Raw genomic sequence first — 22,654 nt, forward strand, 5'->3', positions numbered from 1 at the left:
AGGTTGGTAGCCGGCCTTGACGTGAAAGTTCATCGTCGAAACGAACGACGGAAAGCACAAAGTGCATCCGAGGAAAATTGCATTCCTTCGAGTTCCCTTCTTGACCCACTCGAGAATCCGGCGAACGCCAGGCATCGTTGAAACGCTTTCTACACGCTTCGCTGGTCGCGCTTTTCCGCCAACAATCGAACTAACATTCGAGAGCGCCTTCGACGCTTTGGATTTTTCGCTCGTAAAAATTTCTTCTTCCAACCTCCGGCCAAAAGACTACTCCCGTTCGCTCGTAATTCCATTAATTCTTCATTATCAAGGGTAACAAAATTATTCCGATTAATCGATACATTGCCGTTGAATAGATTAATTGAACGTTCGGCAAGTTTGCTCTGCCATTTGAACCATCCCCCTTTTAGCAGTTCCGCTTCGCTTCGTTCTCTGTATTAAGCGTCCTGTACGGGCGTACGAATCACAAAGCGGCTATCTTTCCTGTCCACAAAAGCTCAAACGACACACGGGCCACTGGCACCGGGCCCACTGCGGGGTTTATCGATCTTCCGTGTTAATGACATCGTTAAATAGCGTTGCAAATTATCGCCGGATAATATCACCGGCCACTTCCGACCACGAGATTTCGTTAAACGAAACAAACTAAACCGCGCAAAGATTTCGAATATTTACGAGTTCAATTGAAAACTTTATAATTCTGTATAATTTCGCGGCTAGCCTCTAACTAGAAGTTTCAGTCATAGCTGTAGTGTCTAGAACGCAAGCTCGCTATATCTTCCTCAAGTTTCTATACACGAACCTTCGGCCTTGTTCCCTCCATTTATCGACCTTTGCCGTGCGAGATCACAGAGAACGTCTCCTTGATGTTTCTCGTAGCGCAGCAGCCAAAGGGCAAGGGCAACCTTTGCCATGCTGTCGGGTTTATTCGTTCCACGGCCACGTTTGATCGATTCTTCCGTTCCAAGTCTCAAACACCTGGTTCAGATGGTTCTTTGAACCGTGCGGTGACCCATGACCGAGAACATGATCCGATCCTAACACGGGAAACTCTCCTACGAGCTTTCTCAACGAGAAGATCGCGCGAAATTCAATTTAACGTTCGGTTGTTTGCGTTGTTGCGTATCGACGTGTCTCGAAAAAGTAACCGCACTAACGTTCGCGTCGGTATCGAACAATCAAAGTGGCGAAAATTGGCGATCCAGTTTGACGAATCGAAAGAGGTAGACGAATAAAGAGAGAAGAGGAGAGAATGGGCAAGGATGAAGAGGTACAGCGGCAGTTAGTCTACTATCTAGCGTGTTTATGGTAATTCGGGCCATCCCGTTGACCCAGGAGTAGCATGCATATACATCAGCCTCCTTCACTTTGACGCCGATCCATCCACAGTCACTCTCCAGCGACCAGAAGCTCTCTTGCACCCTCTATATTCTCTCCGGAGACCAAACAGTGCTTGGCACGCCCATGTCTACCCCGTTGCTACCTTTACCCCTCTTGCAAATCTCTCTTTCCACCTTCCACCGTACCCTTCTTCGCTTCACTCCAACGCCAGAGCACCCACGCAATTTGGTTGCCGGCCAATACTTCCATCGGTCGGATAAAGATTTGCCGGAACAAAGAGGGGTTGCGTTCAAAAATTTCATCGAGTTTCCACGTCCAGCTTCCAGGGAACGCGTACCGGGAACGAGGTGGAAAAATTTTTCAAGATTTATCGAAGCGGTCGGAGAATGAAAATCGTAGCGAAGCTGGAGGATCGATAAAAGTTCGGGAACGATTCCCATCGGGGATGAAATAATTTTTACTGCGACGTGAAATCCAATATCGCGACAACGCGAGTTCTAGTTTTTCGCGATGATCAAACTGGCGACATTCCGGGGGTTCGGTCATCGCTATTTAGCGTCGTTGGATGAAATTTATCGCCGCGGGAAAACGTACCCCTTGCCGGGCGAATACGAAATGCCAAGTATTTTCTTGTTCGAGGAATGCGACCACACCTCCCATTCAGATGGTCCAGCGGGGCGAATCGAAGTGAGGGAGAGGGCAGGGGGTTGAAACGGGCAGAGGAAACGATTCTGACGTTCGTTTTGCCGGCGGGTTTATCGATGCGTTATTTCGCAAATGGCTCGCCATTTGTCGTGTGACGCTCGGACCTCGTCGCCGTGTTATATCACGCATGGCTTGGACGGGCTATTCAGCTCCGTGTGTTTTCTCTTTTTCGTTGCCATTCCGCGCGCGTTTTCTCTTTAGTCCGCCGTTTTCCCCGATCGCGGCGAGCTTACGCCGCGATTTCACGCGATGAATCGCTGCCCGACAACGCGTTTTCATTCGCTCGAATAGATAATGCCGTGAAATTTCTGTTCATTTTCAGGATCGCGGAATCGTACACGTTCGATCCGTTAATTTTCCACGAAAGTCAAACGTGGAAACGTTCAATTTGTCAGCACGCGATACACGGGCCATTTGATTTTTCCTTCCTCGATACTTTTGCTACATTTACGCGTGTTTCCCGCTCGTTACTTTACGCTTCGCGCATTTATCACACCCTTGGGCGCGTCGTCTCGTCAACCATGAAAGTTTGTTACATCACCGAACGCACACGGACGTGGGACAGTTTATGGTCTGTTTTATTGCCACCGATTAAAGGGATACGAACGAAATATTCACAGCAACGTTCCGTGTAACGATACCATCGAGTATTTATTACAAGGCTTTTCAAGATTTCAGATCCTTTTAATTATCGTACGATGCACAATACGCATGGGTCAGGAAATACGAGCGTAAAGAGTTAAAATCGTCGATTTATCTTGTCGCAAAATCTAGCCTAAATTATGAGAGCCAGCTCATTGCCGCATACCAGATTTCCGCGTAAAACCAGCTCGTCGTTTCGCAAACAACGTTTGAAACGTGGAATTCCGTAGCGATACATTATTCAGAGCCGAGGTAGCGTAAAGTACCATAAAGTACTAGGAAAATACGTCCTTGCGAGTAACGCAACGCATTGTTCAAGCCGGAAAAAGAAGAACGGACGGTGAAAATACGCGCGTGCGTTTACGAATTTTTCAGCATTCTCGTGGAGCCGGGACGAACGGAGAGAAAGAAACGGCGAAACGCGCGAGGATGACACGAACCGTGGAAATTGGTAGGTCAAAGAGAGCGTTTCAGTAAAGTAACTGATGTCAGAGGTTACGTGGCAAAAGTTTTCAACCTGCTGGAACGATGTAAGCAGCTTTAAAGTGGCCGGTAGAAAGCGGCGCGCGAACACGACTGCCACGTACGACACGGTTGTTCTCGTTAACTAGAAAATTAACCGCTTGTAACCTTTTGTCAAGAGCATTGTGCACCACCTCGAGTGAAAGGCGACGTTCCTTTGCCCTGTCTGCCCTCGCCAGACTCTCAGGGTGAGAACATACGCTCGTCTTTCGCGTTGAAGAATGGTGAAATCGCGTGTATTCGAAAGAAACGATACTTGGATTCGTTCGAATTCTGAATTGTTTTAAACCGAGCTCGAAAAGAGAACGTACAGATTGTTAAAAGCGATCTTGTTAGAAGTAACGTCTAGCCGTGATCGAAAAGCCACGCGTGAATCTGTTGGAAGCGATTGTCGCGGGACGTTATCCGGTTAAGCTGATTGAAGAACAGAGCAAAGGTGTGTCCATCTTCGAGTTTAAGCTGTATTATCAAGATTGCCTGGGATAACATCCTCCCAGGTCGCATCTTTGTTCAGCGAGAAGGACACTTTGAAAATAAATAAACACGGCCCGTCTGGTCTAAGATGAATTCGATGAATCTAGCAGGTCGCCGGCAGGGAAGAGCAAACAATTAAACGACAGCTTTCTGAATAATTCATCGTTTTGCTAATCACACTTAAGAGCGCAGGAGACTAGTCGCGCGTCGACTGGCTCTTCTCGCATAATCGCGTGGCTGTAAAATTCAACGTCGTTCGAGCCACTCGACAGGTGAAAAAGCAAGCGACCCGGGCCCCGCCAACAGATTCAGCCACTTCCGTACACTCGCTCGTTTTAATTGCTCCCTCTTCCGGCAGGGAAGTCGCAAAAAAGAAGGGAAAACGAAAATACACCAACACGGGTAGGTACTTCGGAGGATCCAAAGAGAAAACGAGCGGGCTAAGAGAGTTCTGAATGAAGGAGAGAGGTTGAAAGGGAGAGAAGTCACGGCGATGACGGTCGTGGGTGGTGGTGACCGAGGTCGAGCCAAAATGCAAAGCCGGTAATCTGATTTGGCGGCTCGCAGAAGGCAGTGTAGCCCCGGTGGTAGCTTTACCACGATGGTGTGCGGATTCCCGTCAATTATACATTATAAACAGTCATAAATATGCAAATGCCATGAGGCTGCGAGGAGAGCACGGTAGGAGAGGGTGGCATTCGCGTGCGTGAGCAAAAGCACGGTTACGCGATTGCCAACCTGCGAACGTCTCCCACGCGGATTTACACCTTCCCCTTGCGACAGACAAACGCAATCTCCGTCTATTTTACGGCACAATTGAGCCCTGGATAAATTTTCCACGCCTCGCTTCCGTTCAACTTTACCGTCCTTCGATTCACAACAGCTCCTTTATTTCCAAGAAGCGAGAGCCTACCGGTGACGAAAACAAAACAAGACTCCGTTCAAACCAGATATCACCTCGAAATGCTCTTAGCTACGTTTCGTGCCACGTGAATTTGAAAATTTACGCCGAGATTCTGTAGAAAATTCGATCATTTAGCATATTTAAATGATAAACGAACACCGTGGGCCGCGGGAGACCCACGGTAGCGTAACCTTTATGAAGGAAACTGAGGGAAAATCAAGTACTTTTCATGTACAATTTTCGAGAAAGTAAGTTTATGCAACATATCGAGATTACTTAATGATCGAAGTACCTTGGGTGACCCCAGGGCATCGCACGCATACGCGGTCCCTTTCCCATCGCGTCAGAGTAATTACAAAGTATATTAGCCGCTCGTGGCGGTTTTCTACGGAGAGTAATTGCGATCGTCCCCCTGTGTATCTGTGCAACTTGCAGACGTTTAATCGAGTTTCAGAAAATTGCCACGTAATCGTACCTCGATTACGTAGACGTAATCGAAACGCGTGTATCGAAATTACGTTGATGAACATCGACAATTTCGTACGACAAATAAAGCGTGCATCGAATCTTTCAGAGCCTAAGAGTTTTGACCTTTTTTTTCTCCTTTACGGATTTCCTGTGGACGATGAAAAATTGCTAGTCGTTACTCGTTTATGTTATACACATGGGTCACCTAGCTATCGAGAACAGAATATTTTCATGCAAATCAGCCGTGTTGTATGGCTATCCTTACGAGCACAGAAATTTCATGACGAACGATCGTTAGCGGGCAAAAACAATTTCTACGTACGATAAAACGTATCGACGCGGAATCATGGGAATTCATGGCCAGTTCCAGCCGGTTTACCGATTCAAGATCAGTGCATTGGCGCAGTCTGTGTTGCACGTTGCAGCCCATTGCACCGAATGCAGTTCGTGCTGACGTATACGAACACTAGTTTGCAATGGATAATGCGAAACACTTGAATTACACGCCACGAATGGATCCATTACCCAAGCCCGTTTTCGTGTACATGCCATGCATCGAACACGGAATGAAAGTCTGGTCGGGGATATCACCACGATCGTGCAATCGTTGACTTTCCATCAACTCTGTATTTAATCGCACAAATATGTTCGATGAAATAGCATTATTTTTATCGCGTAGGTAAGTGTTTCTTTGAACGCTTCGTTTTTCAATATTCAGTAGCAAACAAACATGGCGGCCACGCGGTGAAAAAGAAGGAAAGAAATCATAAAACAGTTCAATGACTTACTCGTTCGTAAAGCGATGTCTGTCCGACTCCTCCTGTCCCATTATCCATCCCTCGTGTCCAACAAACACTCCTGGTCGGTAATTAACGCCATTTACTTATCAAACACTTTTACACTTGCTAAATTATTACGCATTTAACTACCGAAACGCGTGTCGTCGAACTCGCGGTTCCGAACTCTAGCGACTAGTCGCGAAACTGGTGGGGGGTGGGGTGCGAACCGAAGACATTTAGTTTCAATATCGCCAACTTCGGATGAAATCGTGCGTGATCGGCGTGCGTTCGGAAAGAAGTGAAGTTCGTGTCTAATTGAGACGTCGAAGTGTATACGAATTGTGCGTTTAATATAGTATGTCCTGGGAATCGAACCGTGAAACGTCATTAGATAGAATATGCGTATATAAACGAACATGGTCGAATAATTGCGTGCGCACGGTGTAAATGTGTTTACGTTCTATCGGAGCCTTTGTGATCGGTTAGATACGACAGGAAACCTCTCGGTATTTCGATCGCGAATGCGTCGCGTCGTACGCGTATTTGTGTTCACGCGTCTACGTTTGTCCTGTTTGGAGGCCATTTTGTGATTGTTCGCGGTTACATCACCGGGAGATAAATCATCATTTCGACGCATCAAGGTGAGTAAATAATAATTACATGCAATATCGTGATTCGATTATGCGTTATAATATATAATACAGCGACAGGTGCAAGTGAAAAGAACGCTCGAATATTTCCGCGTCAACATTGTCAGCTCTGACACGATTGACAAACAGAACGCCATTTTAGAAATTTAAATATGAATTCGATCAAATTGAATCGATGTATTATTGAATAGCTCTCGTTGGTTGTACTTTTAGCAAACACACAACCGAGACACATTATCGCAGGCAAATAGCTTCCACGTTATGTTGTCGTACGCGAACATTCGCTGATAATGCATGATATACTACCTTCGATATTTCGCCTCTTTGTGTATCGAGTTGCAGCCACGGTTTTGTGTTTTGTTGGTCGCCGATATCGGTAAATAAATTCAACTAGCAAGAAAGTCAAACAACGGCGAAGAGAAATTTCCTGTCAGCGTCGAATGTTATAAGAGGATGGGAGGGAGGGGGGGTTAGGGACTCGAAAAGTCATTCATTTCGGCTGAATTTTACTTCGGGGCCCAAAAATGATGGCCTTTTTTATCTTCTTGAAGTATTTAACGAGTAGAATCTAAAAATCCAAGTTTTAAGGCGCGGAATCCATCAGAAGTGATGCGTGTATAAAACTGAGCGTATTTGACGTCACTTCGACGCCATATTGTCGTGTACCCTGTTGTCCAATGAGCGGAGTCGCCGTCGATAAAACAGAATTACATAAGTGGTGGCCAAAACCCGGTACATATACCTATGGATAGTTTTATTTTTTATAAACAATTTCTATTTGAAATAACTTGTGAAATACGCTAAAAACGCTCACTTTTACACACGCATAACTTCTGAACCGATGGATTCCGCGTCTTAAAACTTAGATTTTTAAATTCTACTTGTTAAATACTTCAAGAAGATAAAAAAAAGGCCATAATTTTCGGGCCCTCGAAGTAAAGTTCAACCTTCGCTTCTACTTGAAAGCTTTTCCCATCGATCCCACGCCGATGGCTCGATTAATTTCGACAGGTGTCGAATCGTACCGGCCGACGGATATCAAAATAGCCGAAATACGTCCTGTAACGTATCTATCGTTGTCAGTGACGTGACATCGGTCGTTCATATCCGGCGTCAAGCTGCCGCGAACACCCTGAAGGCACCCTATCAGGGGGTCAGGATATTGAGTCCGTTAATAACACGAACCCTCCCGAAAAAAAAAACCCTCTTTGGCTTGGCTCGAGCACGATCTACTTAAACGACCGTCGAAAAACAAAATTCGTGACGCGTCGAACTACAAAATTTCCACGATTGGAACGGAGCCAAAGTACTCGTTCCTTGTACCCCCCCGTGTAGCTTGATCCTTTAAAGTCTCAATTCTTTTGATCTTCATATTTTCCGCTAAAAAAAGTAATGCTGTTTTGGTTCGTCACGTCTCTTAGAAAGACTAAAGGGTCTTATCTAGGATTAACGCTTGCCCCCTGCGATTCTTTCCAGGGCCTGTAGATCCTTCAAAATTTTTAAATTTCGTTTTTGACCTCGATTATCCAAGGGTTAGAACTCTCGCAACACGGTATCCTGAGAAATTAGTTTGCTCTCGTATTCCGGATGAATCATCGCTTGTTAGCAGCGTGTGACGCGCGTGCAAATCACGATGTTCCACGATTTTCCGCCGCGATGGTCCTCTCTATTTCCATCCTGGATATCTCTGCCGGCGTTACACGCACTCCCGTGGTGGTTCTGCCCTAAGAGAGACATCGTGAGTAGCGTGGCATGCGTGTCGGACCATCTAAGCGGATTATTCTCTCGCTCTCCTCTCTCTGTTCTTCCATCCGTGTTTCTTCTTCCTTCCTCGAGCGTTGTCACGGTTTCTCTCGCAGAATCGTGGGAAACAAGAGGCGTTGCGAGCGTATCACGATGCCCATACCCCTTCGCGTGTACGTCAGATGCGTGTTGAACGCGGTGTCGTCGATCGCCCAATTCACTGATCGTCCTTGTCGGATCAGACACCCCGATCCGGCCTTCCCTTGTCGTCGACATCGATTAAATCGTTCCCGACGCGATTCCGCTAAACCAAAATTCAAGCCTCGAACAGTCACGATGTTCCAGTTGGAAAGATATTTAACGTTCAAGTTTTAGAGAAATTTTATGATTTCGCGTGAATAAATCTTGGCCGATCGTTCGGGATAGATAAGGAGGATGGTTCAATTTACGGGGCATAAATAAAAATAGCGAGTCACGGAATGGTTTTACGATCAGGTAGCACCGGGTAAATCGAACATGTTCGACTTTTACGGTATACCAAGAGATACCCGTTTCCCGGATATGTAATTCATTTTGCAAGACTGTACTACCTGCTTTCATTCGCTTCCGAATCTCATTTCCTGCGAGTAGCGCGAATCAGGCTGGAATGGAGAGTGCTGGATTTGGAGCAGATCGATGGATATAAGGTAGACAGAGTAACGGACATTGCGAACAGCTCGAGATGCGGCTGGTTTGCGGGTCCGTTTGCTGGTTACACTTGTGTCGCGTGTACGTACGAATATAGATACGTTTGGTTGGTAGTTGGTTAATGTATACATTAGGGTATTAGCCTAGCCGCACCTTGCCAACTCGCTGTAAGATGTTTCCTTAATTAAAGCCATCGATTCACCGACTGATTAAACTCGACGTCGGCAACTCGAAGAGCTCTCTCCCATCCCACGAGTTCCTTCTCCAGTTCAAATATAAGTTCTAAATTGATCGGTAGACGTTCACACGTGTTGGAAAAATGATTAGCGTTAAATCGTGGTCGTTAGTTGGCTTAGCTTTCACGGAGGAAATGATGAGTTCGGTAATTGTGGATAATGACACACGGGTTTGCGCGGCACCAAACGAAACGAGACGAAACGAAAGGGAGAAGCGCGAGGGGGTTTGCTCGCGAAACGAATGGCTCTCGAAGTTCGTCTCTGTCGGATACTAATTAGTGCCGAAAACTGCAATAAGCAAAGCTCGTTTGCTCGGTCGAAATATCTTAATGAAACCCTCGGGACTCGGCGGCGAGTTTCTTGGTACGTTCAAGAGAGAAGTTTCTCCAGCCAGTTGTTCAAGTTCGGTGGAATATTAATTTAGAGCCCCTGCAGACGCACGAAGACGTTTTTAATCGTGGCCACTGTTATTATGTAGATTAAGGCTCGAGGTTACGAAGAAGTAAGTAAGTAGTAATACCACGTGCAACTTCTTCACCGCGCCGGAATTTTCTTACTTTTTCCGCTTGTTAGCGCGAAACTTTTATCGCCGGATTTCGTTTCTTTCCTTAACGAATCGCGGAACGAAACTACCGAAACCGTGGATTCTTGAACGACGAGCGACGCGGTAGAGGCCAGAGTAGCTTTCGGATCTTGTCGAGGCACTTAACCGGTCGGAATGCGGCTAGCACAGAGAATGAGAAATGAGAGGAAAATATATCTTTACTCGCGCCGTGTCGGTGGTTCGAGTACTCCAAAGTATGCCATTAGGGCGACTTCTCCGGCTAATAACCATGACGTGGCTCTCTTTACGGTATTACCATCAATTAATTTCATCGACAAGTTTCCTGATAATATCGATCCAGAAACTTCGCACATGCGGCAAACTTGCTTGGTTACGTAAGTACATGCCACGGATGCTTACGGGTCTTTTGCGTTCCCGATCAAAAGTTATTAGGTCGAGAGCTGCTTGTTAAATTACCGCGTCAATTCGCGAGATCGATGAGAGATCGTTGATCGTCGACAAGGACCCTTTGACATTTTTCAAAGGTAATGATTCACGAATTCTCTAACGCTGTCGCTTGAAATTCTGCTTCTCGCTGAAACGGTGATAGATTTATTTTGAACGGTTGTAAGTAACGCGAAGTCAGCACGGAAACTGAAATTAGATACAGTGAAACTTACAGAGGCTACTACTAAGCCAGCGAATATCCTTTGATAAATTTCACGCAAACGCTGAAATGGTGGCGCTAAAAGGGTGAAGATCCACGGCCGCTAGTATCCCTTGAAATTGGATCAAAGCAACGTCTTCGTAAATTACTCGACCTGGGAGATTTAAATGGCATCTCCTAGTTACTAACAGACACCAAACTCGACAGCCTTATTTTCGTATCCTGGCGCCAAACAACCAGTCAAGGTTATAACCGATAGAGACGAGGAAACGATTCCTCGCTTTTTGCTTACCACCGTCCAACGATATCCAGGCCAATGGATCGGGACGTGTCCCGGGATTTGCGGATTAAGCCGACCAACGACCAAGAAAGGACGTTACGTCTGCGTCTGGCTTAACCATAGGGATAGATAACGTTGTCGTAGGATATACGAAACCCTGGATAGTTATGGGCTAACATTTTATTTCCACTCGTTCCATAGCCTCCTTTCGACTTTTTCTTCTTCTCTGTTTCCTATTCTTATCGCTCCGGAAAACACCGAAGTACACATTCTTGGTCTTCGAATCAATAAAATATCGGAGCAACATTATCGATTCATCGCTAAACTCGCACGAATTGTGTATTATTCAAAAGCTTTCGATCGTGATTAAAATTCTACATTGATCAGAAGGATATCGTTGGTTGGGCTTGATTCGACCACAGTACAGCTTGATTCTTCGAATTCGATTTAAAGACGGTGGATTATTCGTCAGAGCCCATAATACCTTACGAATTCCCTGGGAGCTTCATAAGTATTCATATTGCAATGTCGACGTCCCGCTTAAAATTCGAAATTCGTCATCGTCTCGGATTTCGTTTGTGCACCGGAACCGTCGCTCGAACGGGATCGACCCTTAAATCGAATTGCAGGAACTCGCTCGGGCGTGATGAAAGAAGTTCGAGGTTTCTTCGTTCCGGCACGGAACGTAGCGAGCTTCCGCTCGAACGGTGGATAGACCGGCTTGTTACACTGATTTACTTATGGGACAAGTACTTGGTTCGTTACCCGTCCTCGACATTCTATAATATTACGAGCGAGCGGAACGTGTGCATGCATCCGTGCACTTTTCTTTACCCAACTTTCCGCCACCGCGTGTGGGGAAATTAGAAAAAATGGATAGATAAGTTCATGAATATCAATTCGTTTCTTACACGGAGAACTACCCAAATGTTACACTCACTTATTAATGAAACTTTGCCAGCTTGTAGAGCTCGTCGAGCTGAACACGCCTATACCCCGTTTTGTGGGCAGACTGCTAATTGTTTAAAAGATATTAATAAATATAAGTTAATCAAAATCAGAATTTTAGTTTAGAATTACATAGAATTTTAGTTATTCAAAAAGAGACAAATTATCATTAAAAAAAAAAATAAATGTTGGGAACCAAGGATTTGAACCGAGGATCTCTAGATTGCGAGTTGTCATACTTCAGAATGTAATAAGTAACTAACTGTAATTGTTAATATCTTTTAAACAATTAGCCATCTGCCCCCAAAAGGGGGTATAGACGTGTTCAGCTTGACGAGCTCTACAAGCTGGCAAAGTTTCATTAATAAGTGAGTGTAACACTTGGGTAGTTCCCCTTGTTAGACAATTTTGTTCGAAGGAAATGATGAATATTTTAAAACAAATGCCTTCGTATTTTAAACAACGGTGTTCTGATTTATTCTACGTGAAGATTTTCATCGAGTATATTCGAAGTGTTAAGAGAAACGATGGGAACGGGAACGTGGCGATAAATTGAAACGTCAAATTTATTTCATCGTCGACTCGTTATGAGTATGAATTCGATATAGCCATTACTTCAAGAACCAATACGACTTTCCCCGCTGAAATTCTATTCTCTAAAGAACGATCAATTCTTCTTATTCTCGCGATACGACCTACTTTGCCCGCGATATTTAACGACTCGTGATCGAGAAACGTTGTAAGACCATTTCTTAGATTTCCCCTTCGTCGACGGGAGAAAAAGTCGCAAGGGATTGTGTTTATATTTTTCACCGTCAAATCTCGTGAAAAATCTATCCGATTTTATCCTGGAGCAAATTGACGTTACAAAGCGGTTCTGCTCGAATGCTGCACGATATTTTCGATTATTTGTCGTTCTCGATTCCTCGCGAAACGTCAATTTACATAGGCGGCCGTGTTTAGAGGAACAAAAAGATCGCCGAATAGCGGGTAAGCAGCCAAAACACAGCGGATATTACCGAAACATAAATCTGAAAGCAGCCATCGGTCGAATGGATTTTGGCTGGTCGCCAGTTTGCTTCTTATAAATCGAAATACGCATGGGGATTTTACACGGTGTGCTCCGTTAACGGTTAACGATGTGTCAAAAACTATTTTTACATTTATGACGATGCATTCGTATTGCTGTCGCAAAATCGCAAAATACACAACTTGTTATCGCGCGCTAGATTTTCAGTTTAAACGAAAACAAGATGAGAGAAAGCAAAAGGATAACACTCGGTCACGGCCCCATTTATTTCTCGCGAGCGCGTGCTTTCAAAGGAGTTTTCATAATTATTTCGTTAGACCAGTGAAACGACGCTCCTTTCTCTCTTTGGACGGTCCAGATTGCAGTAAAAAGCTCGGAAAATAGTGGCGTCGTGGCAATCCCGACGCTATTTAATTCGTGTCAAAATACGCGACACAAAGGGACCAACACGGTCGTTCAGAAAGAAACAAGAACGATTGTGTCCAGTGGTTGGCTAACAATACTCGCGTTTCCCCTCGGCTTCTTCAATTGTTATTTCGTGAATGTTCCCCGCGGTTTATAACTCAGAAGGGTGTTGTATCGTAACAGCCCTTAAAATTATCGTTTAAGACGTTGCTATGACTCGAGTAACGAGATTAACCGAGCGTTCGTAATTACACGAACCTTAACTATCCGAGATAAAGCTGCGACATTACTGTAAATTTGCTCGTGTACGTTTGCACCCCGATATCGGTAGAAACGTTCGATCGATCGAGAGAGTATTCATGCTTCTCCTAATAGCTGAGATCTTCCATTAGAAACTCGGATCAGGGTATTGTTAAAGTTTCTCTATAAAAAGGATTTCTTCCTTAACGGTCGTTAAATCAAATTAAATTATATCATTAAGGGTAAAAAGTCGTACACCGAAAGCTTTTAAACTACGCTTCCGTGTAAAATCTTAAACGTTCCGTAAAGTAGTCAAGCAGCGAGGTAAAGTGGGCAAGCGTTAACGATCAAGACTGAGGATTACCGGTGCTCGACCGATGAAAGACGCGAAAAAATCAGGGTTTCTGACGGATTCGATGTGTTGCGGGGTCGATGCACCGTCGCGAGTCACGACGGGATGACCCAGATGCGAAAACGGACTCGAGGCGAGGGAAAGAAATCGTCAAGGGCCCTTGAAGATTGTATCGAAGCCGGTAGAAGTTGGAGTTACTCCGTTGGCTGTTGTGTACCGGATGGATTTTTGCGAGTTCAAGCAGGGCATAATTTTCATACGAAACGAACGTAGAGATGGTTGTTGAAGGAAGCAGCTGAAAACGAGGTATTTTCGCGCGCGGATACCAGGCTGCCGGGAAAATCCAGTACCCTCTCGGATAACTTTACACTGAGTCGCGTTGAAAAGGAAAAACGTCCGAGCCAGCTGCACCGCCATGGTTTCCTTTTTACGACGTACGGTTTCGATATCGCGCGAATCGAGCATTTTATTTAAACGGAGATACGTCCGACAAGGAATTATCCGGGAAAATTTATAGATTCCAACCGATGGGATTTACGATCCGCACCCTCGCGTTTGTAGCTTCGTTTCGGAAGAATCGATCGACGTTAATGTTGGCCAGAGAAACGAAGCAAATCGCGGGTAATTGCAATCGATAGATGGAAAAATGGAGCGGGAAAAAACTGTGCAGTTTTCGTAGCCGACTACCATATTCGACGCTTCTCTCTGTGTGCGTGTACGTTAAAAGAGAAATAGAGAGATGGAAATTCGCAAACGTCTAGCGTTGCGCTTAAGCCGGAGGCTGTGTGTGTACGTGTGTACGTTTGCCATCCAATCTCGTTGGGCAACCCTTTGCTTGCTTATGAAATATCACAAACTCCTGGGGTTGTTAATCAAACAATAATAAGCTTCCACCAGCTTGCCACGAAGCGATACACAGCTAATCGTGCCAATCTATCTCCTACCATCCTTGTAACGCGTCTTCGGCACTGATTCAATTACACTCGCGTTTTCATCTTGTTTCTTCAATCTTTTCCCGCGTCGAGAAATTTGATTCTTCAAAATATCGCAACAGTACGCTTTGGATTATGTTTTTCGATTTTATGTATCGTTCAAACGTGAACAAACTGAACGTTGGGAAGAGCAATTGAGCAAGCAAATTGTTTGAGGCCAATTGAGGTCAGAGCCCCTCTCTTTTGGCCCAATGTCTCCCTTTGGCTTTCGCGGAGGCGAGGTTCTAATGAAAGTAACTGAAATACTGCTACTGAATGTCGTGCTTCGGATCTCATTCTCTTAAGGAGATGCCTTTGCCTCCGTCTCTCTGAGAAATTGGACGCGGCCTTTCTAATTACCGGGAAAGCTTCTAATTTTCCTGGATGTGTTTCATCTTGATCCAACCTCTCTTAAGAAATAATTTCTTCTCCATTAAGGCTGGAAAAAATATTAGTGTCGCCGAGATAGTGAATTTCTTTTCGTGCTTACAAACTTTTATCGCGACATCTTCGAGTTTTATTGAAAATAATATAAATGCGTCCTGTGATTTAAGTCGTGACGGGTCGATTCCGAGCCGGAGAAGTCCCCGGCAATAAACCTCTTCGTTTCATTACCGTCCCCTTGGTCTCGCAGCACTTTTTCCGCGATTCGTCGATAAATCGACGCGGAATTTCCGACGCCGAGCAATTATCGGCAGCGGTCGCGTGTCCACTCGATCTCCCCCTCCGAAATCGGTCCATTACTTTCGAACGGGCCGTCAGTATGTACGAACCTTTATCCCAGCTCCCTTTCCAACGTATTGCCGGCGGCCTATAATTCAATCTTGTCAAATCCATTAACGCCGCCAGCCGTGGTCAGCTTCCATCGCCACCAGACACGACCTGACTCAGCACGATCGCGAATCCTTCGATGCTAGCTAAACTTGCACGCCTAGGGGCCTTTTCCTTCCAATTTTTTTTCCTCTTGCACACCCTCTGATTTCGTAATCGCGAGTTTATCGTATGAAATTAGGGTCTACAAAGGCTTTGCACTGTAGCGTTAAATTGTACTACAACCTAGATATCAACATTTCCTATTGCAAGAAATTCTATTGCGAAAGGTTGCAGGATAAGATAAACTGCAGCGTTCTTGGAAAAAGTAATCGCAGTTTAATTAAGTTCGCCGTGGGTGTGCTATACGCGAGTGTGTCGTTCACCTTCTATCCGGTTGAATAATAGAACGCTCGTAAAATCTGTTCCACGTTTCCGTTGGTCTTTATAGCTTACATACCGGGCATCGTTCTTCTCACGACTCGGTCGCGTTTAATTCGTCGAAAAAGCAGCACTTTCACAGGTGCGCTACCAGCGAACCCGTGTAATTGTCTCCCGTGTTGGCCGCCGCCCTCCTTTCGGACAATTACGCGTAGGTCGTTTCGCGATAGCAACTTTGCATTAAGATTAATCGTGTAAAAAAAAGGCCCAAGGTGCGGACTAATTGATACAATCAAGCCGAATTCACTCGCGCCCTCGTTTGTACGCTTTTTTTACGTTCCTCGTTATTCTTTTGCGCCATATGCTCGCTCATTAATTCGACCGCAGACGTGTTTACCCGGTCTGCCGCCAGTTTTGCCAGCACCTGTCATAATTAGGCGGAATTTGTTTAATCGTCGCAGAGACTTTTCGCGATTTTGTCGGAATATTAGCCGTCATATGGTTCGAATTTGTCAGGAACGGTGCTTGTCAAGATTACAGGTGCAAGATTTGTTACTAGCGTGATTGATGCTAGTCCAACTGCTAGAAACGGTATAAAATGACTCGGAACTTGTGGATACATATTGAACTTGATTCAATTCTGACCAATTATCTCATCTTCGGTCGAATGCATATTAACGAATACGTACTCGTTAATTCCACAGTCAACTATGTATGTGTTTTGTGTTGAAGCACAATGAGAACTAATTAAACGAAACGTTTATGATAACTATCGAAGATGTGACGGTAAAGTGATATCGATTATCGTCAGCAAATTGATAGCGCTCCTGATTTAATCCGGCGAATCTTGCAGGGGATTAATCAAAATAGAGGAACATCGCGACGGCATCATCGTTCATAATTAGAGCGATATGCGTTTGCTAAGCGCAGATAGCTCGAAGGAAAGCTGCATTCATCGCGCACAATCCATTAACGCCAGCAGAGATCCACTGTGGTATGAGCACGATATAAGTAGATCCATCATCATTGAGAGTAACGCAGCAGGTACTTCGCTGTTCGTGCCCATTACCGAGCTTTCTTCTCACGATTTGCCCTGCGATTCGCCTGTTTTGCTTTGCGGTCGCCTTCGAAAACGTCTAGAAAATTACCGCGCTTCTTGTTTCTTCTACGAGTTTCTTGTCGGTCAATCGTCTGTGATTCGCAAATTGCATTCGAGATGTTACGATTCCGTGTTTCTATTCGCTCGATTTTGCCAGATGTATCTTCTAGCTATGAACGATGAGAGGCTAATCTAAAGAAAATCCACTTCTGGATGATGCGAATCTAAGCACCGCGCGTCGCCGACCTTCTATAGCTGTAGCGTGGATCAAGTCGGTATCGGAGTATGGGTTTCCAAGTTCTCCATTTCGTCGATTCAAGGGAACACGACGCAGTTAGGATAAATTTTGCTCGACGGAGGTTTGAACGTTGGCTTACAGGAAACTGTTGAGTTCAGTGATCAACTTGTCGCGTTTACTGTACACGGTCGAACGAAACGCAACACCGAAGGTTTAACCATTGCGCATAGGTGTACCTTTAATACAGCATCGCAGTGGTGCCTCGCGCGAGTGCTCACGGGACGTTAACAATAGGGTAAACAGAGAAAATTACCGCTTGCCACTAGCATCGGGCCTCTCTTCCACCCCTGCCCAACACAGAGGTCATTTCGTTGGCGTGACAACCCTTCCACGCCCTTCTCCCTCCACTCTTCCTTGCCGACATTCACCTCCGACCCCTGCGTGACGAGCCATCCCCACCGGATGCACAATGCGCTTAATGAAACTCGATATAGCCCGACCGATAACCCTACCCGAGTTCGAGCCCTTACTGAAAGCCCATCCATGACCACCCCTTTGACGAACGTTTCAGCGGGGGTGTCTAGGAAAAAGGCAAATTAAATCCGCAAGTAAAATCTCGCTGGCCCCGAGAGAAAGGCCAAGAGGAGAGACATCCGAGGGGTTTTAGGCGACAATGGCCTTGTTAAGGCACCCACTAATTGCAGCCAGCTCCTTAATGGATCCTTGCGAAAATTGCATCGACCTAAGCCGGTTACGGAGAACACGCTCGATCCTTTCTTCTTATTCTTCCTCCGCTGCTACCCCCTTCTTCTTTGTTGGTTTTGTCTTGACCCCGGTCTGATTCATCCCCCTGGCTTGCGGCTTTTAAGGGTATCGGGTACTCTTACCGACCACGCGGCCCGTACCATCCCTCGTGTATTGGAAAACGGGAAAATAATTCTCCGCTAATTTCCGTCGTTAAGCTCCTTAGACTTTATTCATGGTAGAGGATCTTTTTTTTCTCCACATTCTTCAAGTGCTCTATTAATTTAATTTAACGGAATATACTATTTTTTCAGCGCTTCTCGAACGATAACATTCGAGGACTATCGGAGTAGCTCGAATTGTCTCTTTAACAACCCTTGCTCCGAGTTCTCTTTATTCCCTCGTTCGTCTTCTGGTCGGTACGCGTTTGCCTCTGTGTTTCTCTTCTATTTTCCGAGGTGTACGCGCGAGTTTAATCGGCTGGATCCTCGTCGACCCGGTGCTCGCCGCGTTAAACCTCTGCCAACGGCTCGGGCTATTTTAGCAGATCAAAGACAGCGACGAAGAGATTGATACGAGGCTGGCGGGATACGCCCCGCAAGATTCTCCTCGGCTCGCGCTCGGGCTGGCCGATAAATAAAGTTAAGGCCGGTGGCATTCCCTCCGCGGAATTGTTTTGTCGTCGACGTCTTCGGGTGCTCGTTAACGCGGCCAACATTTTCGGCATTCTGTCTCACCTTCAGACGCTCGCTCGTTCGTGCAGCTGTTGCGACGAGTATTCAAATTTTTCGGCCCGCCTCGAGCGCCACTCGTCTCCACGTTTCGCCCTTTGTACCGTGCTACTTCAAGTTATTTCAACGTTAAACGCTTAAACGAATGACAATTACGTTTGGAGACTTTGTAGACCGTTGCTTTATCAGCTTCGTTAAGCTCAAGTGGAAAGCGTTTCTCAAATGCTGCGCAGTTTATCGCAGTCTGTTTGTAAATTGAGAGTTTTCAGGATTTCACAGCTTGCTTCGTTGTTCCGTGCTTTTAGGTGTAAACCGCGTTCGGAAGGAAAATATTCTCAACGTTTTACGGGTATTGCAGCTTACTTTATCACGGATCTAGAGTCGTACAGGTACACAGATACGCATCAAAGTGTAGCAAATTCGAGTAGCTGCATTTTTAAACAGAGGAAGCATTGCAATTTCTACCTATCGCATTTCCGTTTCCGTTCTATTCGAACGAAACAAGAGACGCACACAATTCGCGTAAACGTATCGCGATAACGAGGAGGTATTTACATTCCGGAACGCTGACACGGTGAAAATACGCGTCATGCCGGAAGGGCTAGTCCCACGAGATATTTACCCGCGCATTCTTCTCGATTCCTCTTCGAGTAGTCGGCTGGTAGTATTCCGTTCGAACGGTTCGAAAGTTGCCAGATCGGTTGGCATAAATTATGTGGTGACTTTGCAAGCTGGCTAGGAAATTGAGCGATATAGGAGGAGTTTTATGGTTTTCCGATGGCATCCGTCCGATGCGCGGTGACCGATAGCATTGGAGACGCGTGGCGTCGCGGTTCGGTGGCGCGCACTCGACGCGTTCCGTCGACTTGAAAATATATGTCCCGTGGAGATCAGAGGCCGCCATTCGTTCTCTCTAGCGGCGCTAAAATTAAGCGGCATTCCCAAGCCCGGCCCACTCCGGCGGAGCAGAAAACGACAGAGAATTCGCGAAGGAAACGAGCCAGCTGAAAAGAAACCGAGATGGATGCTAGGAATTCTTGAATCGACGGCCATCGATCACTGGCCAGCTTCTTTAAAGCTCACCGCCGGATGAGAATGGCCGTGAATCTATTCTCTTTTAAGCGGAACCTTTACCTTCTGCGTCGCGTTCCCTTCTCGCACGGAATAATAGATTTTCGTTTTTAATTTCATTTTTAAAACCGTTGCCACAGAGAAACAGATACCTACTCGAGAAAAAGAATTCTCGTTCGGTGAACAGAAAGAAAGGGAATGCCGTTGTTTTACTTTCCCGTATCGTTGATTCGAAGAGGAAAAAAGAACGGAGCAGTTGTGGATTAACCGAGTCTTTGTAAGCCACGAGATTGGAAACGAGATTGTGGACGTTCAAAGGGGAGAAAAGCTGCAAAACATCTTTTATTCTCGCTTTAATAAAGCGATATGTTAAAAGTACTCGAGAAATATCGAATCAGAGAAACGAGAAGAACATTTCGAACCGTTAAAAGCAGAAAGAAAAAAAAACCAGCTATCTCTCGTTTACTCAAAGTTTCACCTTCGCCAAATGTAATCGGCCGACTTTCTAACTTCGCGGTATTTCGGGTCTCGAAAGAAGTACAGCGTAGGTGGATATAAGCTTGATCGATCGTTCTCGTTTGGCACGTTTATTCCGGCCAACCTTTTCTTACCTCCACGAGGTTCAAGTCTTTTTTCCATAATGCTCGATACGATCTTCTCTTAGGTTAAGTACTTACACGTGGCCAGGAAATCTTTGTACCGTTTAAAACGGAATCACGCGGTGCACGCCACGTGGACAGGTTTAAATCCCAAACCATTCTTCCCTCTTCCGAGCGTTTCAGCGGTTACGAGCACGCGATTAACGCTTAAATCGCGAAACTTGGGGAGTAGAATTCCGAAAAGAGCATCTTCCACGCGTTTAATTGGCTCTTGGTCGGTGCTGCATCGCCGGCTCCGTAACTCTTCGTTTAACGCTCGATAAATGGAAACAAGAGCTCTCGTGAAGAAACTGTTAAACGCGAACGTCCGTGGAATAAAGTACCGATAGCTCATGGCCGACTTTCCGTCGACGATACTCGAAGTCGTTTAAAACAATGAATGGAAAGTTATCCGAGTGCCGATAACCGTATAAGACTAATTTATTAGACGGACAGCTTAATTTCTGATTTTTCTCGCAAATCAACCTGGTGGAAATAAAAAGCGAAGGTCATCGGGTTAATTAACAACGTAACGATGAGCTGTCTAGAATCTGCTTAGCTGATACCTTGTTTTCCTTTTCTACTTGAAAGTCAAGTACACGTTCCATTATCGGCGCTTTGTTACTCTGCAAACTCGATCGTGTTTATAGTGCTCGTGTCACGTTATCGAGGAGGTAAATTTTGCAAAGGAACCTCTGTGCTAAATTTCAAAGGAACCAGCTTGAATTAGCGGACCAGAGAATTTGGGTCGCAATTTGGAGCGTCACCGGGTGATCAGCGGGAAACACGAAAGCATTGGTAACAAGTAATTTGTCATTCGCAAACAGATATCGAAGCGAGGATACCGCTATTGTTATAATTGTCATTGAAATTCGCTACAGAGCGCAAAGTACGTGGAAATTATCTAGCAGAATAGATTTTGCTCGAGCCAAACTTTTTAGATTCCGTCAAATTTCTATTCGCATTTAACCGATTCGATTTCACAAGTCAGTTTGTGCAAATTGCGTGAACATGTAAACCCAGCTTTAAGGACGAAGAGTTCGTTATTTTCAATCGGTGCCGGGTACAATAACCGCGTTACAGGTGCCGATTGGTCCGGGATTTTCGAGCAGTCTAAACGTTCGTTTGAACCACCGATCGATGTGTAAATTACAAATGGGAATCCTGCTTGCGATCGGAATGCAAACCAGTCACCGAATGCGATCGTTCGAATTATAACTAACGATACGCTGGACCGCGTGAACCGGAAAAAAAAACATCGAACCGGGTAAACGGATTTTATTTTCGGTCGAGCAGCGTTTCAATAATCGAGTTTTAAATACCGCATAATATCGAAACTCGCATTGTTTTATTGAAATCCCATTCGATCACTTGTATACATATATTCCGTTTTCATCGCGTGGAATATATTATGTATTTTGTGCGCGCGTTTGCGTTTGTCGGAAAGTTTGAAGGAATTTCGCGGAAGGGAAGTTAGTCGAAATTCGAAATTCACCAACGGGACAGGTAGAGGGCAAACAAATTGAAACGTCAAGATTTCAATTTTCGTGCAGGTTAATCCACGACCGGTCGGCCGGGTCTTTTGCTCGATCGTACGTCATTGTCAAGAGACAGGAAGCAAGGAAAATCTCGGCCAAGGTATCCGGGCCGAGTCGAGTTAGCCGTCGAGTGAAAGCTCGATAGAGGACAGTTTTACGCAATTTTCGCACCATTACTCTCTCGGTCTTTCTCGCGGAGCTGTGTGACAGCCGATAATTGGACGTGTCCTTTGATCCTCGCCTCTCGGACCAAACCCGTGGCCCGCCGCGAAGTCGCGTTGGATCGTTGATGAATCGGTGACACGGCGCTCGTGTCCCGGCCGCTTCGATCGATCTCCTGGATCCTTGCCGCTATTCGACGAGAAGATTAACGATCGCAGCAGGGAGACGTTAACGCGGCGACGATTTAGCCGCTTTCTTCGCTTTCATTCACTTTTAAACCGTGTGCAAAAACTCGTTCGATTCGAAGCGAACGAAGGGTGGGATTAAGGAAAAGAAAAAGTGAAAGCCGATTGGATCGGTTCAATTAATTTGTTTAACTTTGCCGACGCCCCTTTCGACGCCGTGAATCATCGACTTCGAAAGCAGATTAAAGATCTAGCCGATCGACCGGAGATTAAGTCTACCCCGCTTGATTTTTTTTTTCCTCTCTTCCCTTTATTTCGCCACCCTCTCACCCTACCGGGGCGACAGGGTTTACGTAACGCTGCGCGGATAGAACGAAACGAGAAATTTTCCAGTAATCTTCGACGGCCAGAGATTGAGTCAGGACGTACTGAATGGTCGTCGGAGATCGGAGTCGTTGAAGATGCTCGG

The 22,654-nt window shown here is 45.6% G+C and overlaps 1 protein-coding gene across 2 annotated transcripts in view; it reads right to left on the reverse strand.

Moving 5' to 3' along the window:
* The window catches only part of LOC114877828, a 191,868-nt gene that overhangs the window by 135,311 nt on the left and 33,903 nt on the right, over positions 1–22,654 (reverse strand). The window contains exon 1 of one of the 2 annotated variants that reach the window (XM_029190883.2): positions 5,845–6,051. The exons of the other annotated variant lie outside the window; for it this stretch is intronic. Within the exon in view, the coding sequence (XP_029046716.1) occupies positions 5,845–5,885 (41 nt within the window). The 5' untranslated portion in view covers positions 5,886–6,051. Of the gene's footprint in view, positions 1–5,844; positions 6,052–22,654 lie in introns of those variants that run through there. 2 annotated transcript variants of the gene reach the window in all.

Source organism: Osmia bicornis, chromosome 15 (genome assembly GCF_907164935.1).
Source record: "Osmia bicornis bicornis chromosome 15, iOsmBic2.1, whole genome shotgun sequence".
Classification (NCBI taxonomy): domain Eukaryota; kingdom Metazoa; phylum Arthropoda; class Insecta; order Hymenoptera; family Megachilidae; genus Osmia; species Osmia bicornis.